The sequence below is a fragment of the Entelurus aequoreus genome, linkage group LG17 (assembly GCF_033978785.1).
Source record: "Entelurus aequoreus isolate RoL-2023_Sb linkage group LG17, RoL_Eaeq_v1.1, whole genome shotgun sequence".
Taxonomy (NCBI): Eukaryota; Metazoa; Chordata; class Actinopteri; order Syngnathiformes; family Syngnathidae; genus Entelurus; species Entelurus aequoreus.
In genome coordinates this window covers 21,452,214-21,462,316 of record NC_084747.1, presented here as the reverse complement: position 1 = coordinate 21,462,316, position 10,103 = coordinate 21,452,214, and the positions used below count along the sequence as shown (strand labels likewise).

The window sequence follows — 10,103 nt, the reverse complement described above, 5'->3', positions numbered from 1 at the left end:
TTTCATCATTAAAACACTTTTTTTTAACCTGTCTCCTTATTGTTTTGACGTGACATCAAACGTGATTTGACGCACGTGCGTATGATTTTTATGGTTGAGTAATGATTATTCAACAAACTTTTTTTAAATATTATTTTTTTTTATTGAACAACAAAGATGTATTTATAATTCACTCAACATTCGAGGCACTTTCAACAACAAGGGAAGAAAACAAAAGCAAATACAGATAGAGTATTAAAGGCCTACTGAAAGCCACGACTAGCGACCACGCAGTCTGATAGTTTATATATCAATGATGAAATCTTAACATTGCAACACATGCCAATACGGCCGGGTTAACTTACAAAGTGACATTTTAAATTTCCCGCGAAACTTCAGGTTAAAAACATCTATGTATGATGACGTATGCGCGTGACGTCAATGGTTGAAACGGAAGTATTCGGACACATTTTACACAAAAAGCTCGGTTTTCATCTCATAATTCCACAGTATTCTGGACATCTGTGTTGGTGAATCTTTTGCAATTTGTTTAATGAACAATGGAGACAGCAAAGAAGAAAGCTGTAGGTGGGATCGGTGTATTAGCGGCTGGCTGCAGCAACACAACCAGGAGGACTTTGACTTGGATAGCAGACGCGCAAGCCGACGCTAGCCGCCGACCGCATCGATGATCGGGTGAAGTCCTTCGTCGCTCCGCCGATCGCTGGAACGCAGGTGAGCACGGGTGTTGATGAGCAGATGAGGGCTGGCTTGCGTAGGTGGATAGCTAATGTTTTTAGCATAGCTCTGTCAGGTCCCGTTGCTAAGTTAGCTTCAATGGCGTCGTTAGCAACAGCATTGTTAAGCTTCGCCAGGCTGGAAAGCATTAACCGTGTATTTACATGTCCACGGTTTAATAGTATTGTTGATTTTCTGTCTATCCTTCCAGTCAGGGGTTTATTTATTTTGTTTCTATCTGCAGTTAAGCCCGATGCTATCACGTTAGCTCCGTAGCTAAAGTGCTTCGCCGATGTATTGTCGTGGAGATAAAAGTTAAAAGTTAAAGTACCAATGATTGTCACACACACACTAGGTGTGGTGAAATTTGTCCTCTGCATTCGACCCATCCCCTTGACCACCCCCTGGGAGGTGAGGGGAGCAGTGGGCAGCAGCGGAGCCGCGCCCGGGATTCATTTTTGGTGATTTAACCCCCAATTCCAACCCTTGATGCTGAGTGCCAAGCAGGGAGGTAATGGGTCCCATTTTTATAGTCTTTGGTATGACCCGGCCGGGGTTTGAACTCACAACCTACCGATGTCAGGGCGGACACTCTAACCACTAGGCCACTGAGTAGGTTAAAAGTCACTGTGAATGTCCATTTCACGTTCTCAACTCTCATTTTCAAGAGGATATAGTATCCCAGGTGGTTTAAAATACAAATCCGTGATCCCCAATAGAAAAAGGAGAGATTGTGGAATCCAATGAGCCCTTTTACCTAGAGCGAAAAAAGATGCATCCTGCACTGCACTCTAGTCCTTCACTCTCACGTTCCTCATCCACGAATCTTTAATCCTGGCTCAAATTAATGGGGTAATCGTCGCTTTCTCGGTCCGAATCGCTCTCGCTGCTGGTGTAAACAATGGGGAAATGTGAGGAGCCTTTCAACCTGCGACGTCACGCGACTTCCAGTACAGGCAAGGCTTTTTTTTTTATCAGCGACCAAAAGTTGCGAACTTTATCGTCGATGTTCTCTACTAAATCCTTTCAGCAAAAATATGGCAATATCGCCAAATGATCAAGTATGACACATAGAATGGATCTGATATCCCCGTTTAAATAAAAAAAATTCATTTCATTAATAAATAATAATACAAATAAATAAAAGACAAAAAGGACTACCTAAATAACTTTAAATGTTTTTTAACGGGCTTTCGTACTCGGGGCGGTATAGCTCGGTTGGTAGAGCGGCCGTGCCAGCAACTTGAGGGTTGCAGGTTCGATCCCCGCTTCCGCCATCCTAGTCACTGCCGTCGTGTCCTTGGGCAAGACACTTCACCCACCTGCTCCCAGTGCCACCCACACTGGTTTAAATGTAACTTAGATATTGGGTTTCGCAATGTAAAGCGCTTTGAGTCACTTGAGAAAAAGCGCTATATAAATGTAATTCACTTCACTTCACTTACTCTTAATTATTCTCCAATTTTTTATTGATAATTGTAAACCATAAAGCCAATTATAAAATGAAGGCCTTACTTTCATAAATCGACATTTATGTCGAATTTTTTTTGCTTAGAGCATGATAATGTTGACAAACATTTCTATGTTACAGTCCTTTATAAAAGAAATACCAAATTTGATCTCTTTCTATATAATTTAATAAACAGAACTCTAAAAGAGGAGGTCGCGTAGTGATGACGTCAGTGGTGACGTCATATGCAAATGAGGGGAAAAACTCCAGTGGTGTGATTGGCGGGAAAGGCGAAAAAATGGCGATGGTGAAAGTTTGAAGGGGACCGCCAAACAGAGCCGAGGAGACCCGGCTAACACTGCCTGAAAAGTGCCTGTGAGGACAAGCAAGAAGGCGACATTTCCCGCAGTGAAGGTAACTTTAATGGCTTTTTTTTTAAACGGAGACGTTTGCTTGTTGCCATTAAATAAAACACATCGTCGCACACTCCCGCTAATGCTCGCCGACGGAGAGAAGCTTTGCCTCGCAGCCGACGCTTACTTTAATCCCTGCCTTATTACTTGATTAACTAAGTTAGTTAGTTAGTTAAACACTTACTATATAGCTAGCTAACTTACAAACTAGCTGAACAAGAAAGAGATGTGGTACTGCGCATGCGCAGATATGTCAGTTTCCAGACTGAATCAGAAGCCTTGTTATTTTTTTATTGTTACTCGTTCAAACTGTTTCGATCAAACACTTACAAAAGTCACCAGTCTTGATTTTACTGCGTTTCGTATCCATCTTCAATATATGTTTTGTAGTTCCAGTTAATACACATTTATAATGCTGTGATGCTTGTCTCCCTCCATGAGATGTTTGAGGACGTGTTTGAAAGCTCCGACGTTCTCGAACCTCACACGCCACTGCTGAGTGACGTGGAGCCGTGGGGGCGGGGCTTGGAGGAGGATGCCAGCCTGAGTGTGGGACAGTTTGTGCTCTGTCATTGGTCAGATGGACTCTACTACCTGGGCAAGATACTCAGGGTAACACACACACATTATTGTATTCCATACCTTCTTGAGACCTCCGAAAAATGCCTCCCTGTTTAGGACCACCCTTAGATATATAAAGATTTGTATTTATAACATGAATAATATATACAAACTATACAAATATAAAAAAGCTTTTTGTGAAAAATGAGTTGCAATTTCTCAAGACAAAGGTCACAATTTAGAGTAAGAATTTTGGCAATATTGTAATAAAAGTCATCATTTTACTCAACGCAAGTCCAAATTATACAAGAAAAACTGAACATTTCTGCAATATTATGATCAAAGTTGGAATTTTACTCAATAACAGTCACAATTTTACAAGAAAAGCTTATAATTCTGGCAATTTTATGAAACGAGTCAACATTTTACTCGACAAAAGTCACAATTTTATAAGAAAACTTTAACATTTTGGCAATATTATCATAATAATCTGAATTTTACTCTGCAAAATTATGACAAAAGTCCTAATTTTACTCAGAATTTGTCACTATTTTACAAGAACAACCAAAAAATGGCAATATTGTGATACAAGTCAGAATGTTATGACAAATGTCACCATTTTGCATTAAAAAGTAATAATTTTACATTAAAAACGGATAATTTTACGAGAAAATATTGCAAAATTACAGAAACGGAAAGAATATGAGAAATTGTTCCCAATTTTATAAGGAAAAAAGTCGTCACATTGTGAGAAAAAGACTGCTTTTAGTTCATTTGTATTTTTTTTGTTTGTAATTGGATTTGAATCTTCATTATTTACTTCAAGTTATTACAGTATGTCTCTATCTACATATTTATTTATTTTTTTAATTAATTGTGGCCAAAGGGGGCGCATTTCAATTTCTTACACACACTTCTTATTTCATATGTTGGCCAGAGGGGGAGCACTTAAAATGTTTACACACGCTTAATTATTTCACGATTTAATTGATTATACAATGATTTAATGTATCAATTGTGACAACTTTGAATAAATAAATGATTACATAATTATATAAATGTGTCATTCAATAATAAATACATCTTTAGAAAAATTAGATGGTGTCATTCATTATTTATATTTGGAATCAAATACAGAAATGTGGTAATGTGTCATTACATTTATTTAATTGTATTCATTTAATTTTTCATAAAAATTTAAATAATTACATGAATGTGTCATTTACTAATTAGAATAGGAATCAAATACAAAAATGTTTTATTCAATAAATTGCATTTATTTAATTTCAATCATATAAGTATTTAATTATTGATTGTATTATTTCATAATTAAATCAATTATTTAATGATTAAATTAATTATTTCAAGATTTAATATATTATATCATGATTTAAGCAGTCAATTATTACACAATTGAATAATTAAATATTTAGATAACTGCATAAATGTGTAATTTGTTCATTATAATTGGAATCAAATACATAACTGTTATAAAATGTAGTATTAAATAGATTTAATTTAATTGTTTAATTATTTATTTCATTATTAAATCAATGAACTAATTATGTAATTAATTATTTTATGATTTAATTGATTATATCATGATTTCAAGGGTCAATTGGGACACAGTTGAAAAAAATAAATACATCTTTAGATAATTACATAAATGTTTCATTCATTCATTTTAATTGGAATTAAATACACAAATGTGTCTTTAAATGTATTTTATTTAATGATTGATAAAACAATATATAATTAAATTAATTATTTTACAGTTTAATTTATTTCATGATTTAAAAGGTCAAATGGGACGAAATTAAAAAATAAATATTTTGAAAATGAAATGTCAGTCATTAAATATAATTAGAATTAAATGCAAAAATGTGTTATTAAATGTTTAAATATATTTCATTGTATTAGTTGAATCATTTTACTATTGATTTATTTCTTTAATTAAATTCATTATCTAATGATTGAAATAATTATTTAACAATTTAATCAATTATATATGGATTTTTATATAAATGAATATCTAGATAATTACCTAAATGTGGCATTAAATTGGTTTCTTTCTTTGTTTTGTTTATGGATTTCTATATTTCATGATAAAATGTATTCATTAATAAAACATTTTCAAAACTTAATTATGTTATGATTTAAACCAGTCACATTATGTTTTTTTGTACATTTAAGATACTTCCTTGTGGTCTACATAACATGTAATGCTGGTTCTTTGGTCACAATATAGCATAGGGGATGTTTTACAGACCATCTCCAAGCCGCTTTCTAACGTGTCTCTCGAGGAAACGCCGTTTTGTGGGCGGTCTTATTTAGGTGCCTCCACTTGGAATGCATCTTCTCCCCGCCATCTTTGTTGTTTTTAGCGCTTCCATAGCGAGGCTACTGACAGATTACATCTTCAACTCCACGCTACTTTGTATTAGAAATGAGAAATGCCTAATGCTCTGCGTCATGTTAAGTTCATGCAATAATTAATCATCAAATATTGAATCAAATAATGAATTCAATTTTAAATAAATACATTTTTACATGAAATAAATTAATAGGACAATGTATTCAATTCAAATGACAACAAGTGGCACATTTAAGTAATTATTGAAATATTTATTAATTAAATTTAGTCTCATTTGACTCTTGTGGGGTCATTTGATAATAGTTTCCCTGTGAAGTGATTGACTTATAACAACTCTTGTTTCCACGCGGGCCACACATCAAATGTCTGTCTCCTGATTGGTGAACAGGTCAGCCCGCCCAGGCAGAGCTGCTTCGTCGCATTTGAGGACAACTCCAAGTTTTGGGTCCTGTGGAAGGACATTCAGCATGGTGAGGGGCGGGACAGGACCAGGGGCCGTACTTATCAAGCTTCTTAGAGTGCCATTTTACACTTAAGTCCTGAGAATTTGCGAAATTTAGTCCTACTCTCAAACTTAAGAATAAAAGCTTTTTATCAACGTTCTTAAGTCTAAGAATCACTCCTACTCTCCACGATATTTAAGAGACCTTCAGAAGTGTCTTAAGTGGTTAGGAGTTGCCAGCAGGGGATGGCACTGAGGCGAGAGAGACGTGCGCGAACATTCAGGGAGCGGAACGATATTCTGGATTTGTTTGATGACGAGCAGCTGATCAAACGGTATCGTTTAGACAGAGCGGGTATTATTTTTGTCACAGATTTAATACTTTTCGATTCCATATTGATTTCTGCATGTGGCTGCAGTGGGCTAGTATATATAGAGCCACCCACACCAGTTTCAAATTAGTTGCCTAATTAATGAATTGGAAAGAAAATGTTATGACAGTAGCGTATACACACATACCGTGAGGTGAGTGACGTCAGTGAGTGTGTGGGCGACAGAAGAGAGGGAGCGGTAGCGTGAGTGCCGGCGGGGACTAGTTTGTTTTGTATTATTTTGTAGTTTATTGTCAAAATATACACTCTCATTGTCCACTTAAATATTTCCAAGATATTTCTTTATTCTTAGACAACGGATTCCCTTCCGTGATTGGTCATTTCTATGGACACAGAAATGACGTCACCTAAAATTCCATTTACGGCACATAGTAATGTCGTAATTCAGCTCTGAGTGTGACACTTAAGATTCAGTCCTACACTTCGCTGAAAGTGTGAGTAAGATGCTTGATAACTAACTTTTAAGTGCAGCTTTCAGTGAATAATTTATTTACTCTTAAGTCAACTCTTAGCAGACTTCTTAGGAGTAATTCTGAGAAGCTTGATAAGTACGGCCCCAGACCTCTTTGACCTGTGCGCACCGCTTTGACGCTTTACCCAATCCCCTTGCAGCCGGCGTGCCAGGAGAGGAGCCGCGTTGCTCCTTGTGTCGGGAGGCGGATCCCAACTCCGACAGTCAAACAAACCAAATTCTCATTTGTGGAAAGTGTGGCATAGGTAAGTCGGCGGGGAAATAGTCCGTTCACACGCAGCTTTGAGGACCACGTGTGTTTGTGTGGTCAGGCTTCCACCAGCAGTGCCATGTTCCTCCTGTAGAGGGCAGCAGTGACAGTCCCTGGTTTTGTAGACGCTGTGTCTTCGCCCTGGCTGTTAGGGTACACACACACACACACACACACATACACACTCTTGTATTTTTTACCTTCTCGAGACCTCCAGAAAACGCCCGCTTCTTTAGGACCACCTTTTCTAGATATATTAAAAAATGTATTTACAAATTTTTTTTAAATTTTTTTTTTAACATTAATAATATATACATACTATGCAAATATACAAAAGCTTGTTGTGAAAAAGTAGTTGGAATTTCACAAGAAAAAGGTCACAATTTCACAAGAAAAACTTAGAATTTCGCCAGTATTATAATAAAAGTCGTAATTTTCCTCAACGCAAGTCAAAATTTTACAAGAAAAACTGAACATTTGTGCAATATTATGACAAAAGTTGGAATTCTAGTCAATAACAGTCGCAGTTTTACCAGAAAAGCTTAACATTTTGACAATTTTATGAAAAGAGTCGTCATTTTACTTGATAAGTCACAATTTCATAAGAAAACTTTAAAATGTTGGCAATATTATAATAATAATAATCGGAATTTTACTCGGGGCAGCACGGTGGGAGAGGGGTTAGTGCATCTACCTCACAATACGAAGGTCCTGAGTAGTCCTGAGTTCAATTCAGGGCTCAGGATCTTTCTGTGTGGAGTTTGCACATTCTCCCTGTGACTGCGTGGGTTCCCTCCGGGTACTCCGGCTTCCTCCCACCTCCAAAGACATGCACCTGGGGATAGGCCCCTCCCACCTCCAAAGACATGCACCTGGGGATAGGCCCCTCCCACCTCCAAAGACATGCACCTGGGGATAGGTTGATTGGCAACACTAAATGGTCCCTAGTGTGTGAATGTGAGTGTGAATGTTGTCTGTCTATCTGTGTTGGCCCTGCGATGAGGTGGCAACTTGTCCAGGGTGTACCCCGCCTTCCGCCCGATTGCAGCTGAGATAGGCTCCAGCGACCCCAAAAGGGACAAGCGGTTGAAAATGGATGGATGGATGGAATTTTACTTGGCAGAATTATAACAAAAGTCGTAGTTTTACTCAAATGTCACTGTTTTACAAGAACAAAAAAATTGGCAATATTGTGATAAAAGTCAGATTTTTTAACGACAAATGTCACCATTTTGCATTAAAAAGTAATCATTTTACATAAAGTAATAATTTTACGAGAAAATATTGCAATATTACAGAAACAGAAAAAATATGAGACATTTTCCCCAATTTTATAAGAAAAAAGTCGACACATTGTGAGAAAGACCGCTTTAATTAATTTTGTTTTTGTTTGTAATTGGTTTTTGATCTTCATTATTTACTTGAAGTTATTACAGTATGTCTTTATATACATACATATATATATATTTTTTAATTCATTTTGGCCAAAGGCGGCGCATCTCAATTTGTTCCACACACTTGTTATTACATATGTTGGCCAGGGAAGGAGCACTTCAAATTTTTACACACACTTGTTATTTCATATGTTGATCAGAGGGGGAGCACTTTTAAAAGCGACACACAGTCAATTTAAAAAAATCCCTCCTTTTTAGGACCACCCTCATTTTGATAGATTTCACCACCAGGGGTGCAAATGAGATCTCTATTTTTTGTTTTTGGTAATGTGCTTAAGGCCGATGACAAAGGAGTCAGGGACCACAGATGACAAAGGAGTCAGGGACCACAGATGACAAAGGAGTCAGGGACCACAGATGACAAAGGAGTCAGGGACCACAGATGACAAAGGAGTCAGGGACCACAGATGACAAAGGAGTCAGGGACCACAGATGACAAAGGAGTCGGACCACAGATGACAAAGGAGTCAGGGACCACAGATGACAAAGGAGTCAGGGACCACAGATGACAAAGGAGTCAGGGACCACAGATGACAAAGGAGTCAGGGACCACAGATGACAAAGGAGTCAGTCAGGGACCACAGATGACAAAGGAGTCAGGGACCACAGATGACAAAGGAGTCGGACCACAGATGACAAAGGAGTCAGGGACCACAGATGACAAAGGAGTCAGGGACCACAGATGACAAAGGAGTCAGGGACCACAGATGACAAAGGAGTCAGTCAGGGACCACAGATGACAAAGGAGTCAGGGACCACAGATGACAAAGGAGTCAGGGACCACAGATGACAAAGGAGTCAGGGACCACAGATGATAAAGGAGTCAGGGACCACAGATGATAAAGGAGTCAGGGACCACAGATGACAAAGGAGTCAGGGACCACAGATGACAAAGGAGTCAGGGACCACAGATGACAAAGGAGTCAGTCAGGGACCACAGATGACAAAGGAGTCAGTCAGGGACCACAGATGACAAAGGAGTCAGTCAGGGACCACAGATGACAAAGGAGTCAGGGACCACAGATGACAAAGGAGTCAGGGACCACAGATGACAAAGGAGTCAGGGACCACAGATGACAAAGGAGTCAGGGACCACAGATGACAAAGGAGTCAGTCAGGGACCACAGATGACAAAGGAGTCAGTCAGGGACCACAGATGACAAAGGAGTCAGGGACCACAGATGACAAAGGAGTCAGGGACCACAGATGACAAAGGAGTCAGTCAGGGACCACAGATGACAAAGGAATCAGTCAGGGACCACAGATGACAAAGGAGTCAGGGACCACAGATGACAAAGGAGTCAGGGACCACAGATGACAAAGGAGTCAGGGACCACAGATGACAAAGGAGTCAGGGACCACAGATGACAAAGGAGTCAGTCAGGGACCACAGATGACAAAGGAGTCAGGGACCACAGATGACAAAGGAGTCAGGGACCACAGATGACAAAGGAGTCAGGGACCACAGATGACAAAGGAGTCAGGGGCCACAGATGACAAAGGAGTCAGGGACCACAGATGACAAAGGAGTCAGGGACCACAGATGGCCCCTGTGCCGCACTTTGGGCAACCCAGCTG

The 10,103-nt window shown here is 38.6% G+C and overlaps 1 protein-coding gene across 1 annotated transcript in view; it reads left to right on the top strand.

The window, feature by feature from the left end:
* Positions 1-2,457: 2,457 nt before the first annotated feature.
* The window catches only part of LOC133632654 (disabled homolog 2-interacting protein-like), an 82,554-nt gene continuing 74,908 nt past the window's right edge, over positions 2,458-10,103 (top strand). Inside the window, exons 1-5 of the mRNA XM_062025210.1 lie at positions 2,458-2,581; positions 3,022-3,192; positions 5,904-5,985; positions 6,962-7,066; positions 7,133-7,224. Of these exons, the coding sequence (XP_061881194.1) occupies positions 3,022-3,192; positions 5,904-5,985; positions 6,962-7,066; positions 7,133-7,224 (450 nt within the window). The 5' untranslated portion in view covers positions 2,458-2,581. The remainder of the gene's footprint in view (positions 2,582-3,021; positions 3,193-5,903; positions 5,986-6,961; positions 7,067-7,132; positions 7,225-10,103) is intronic.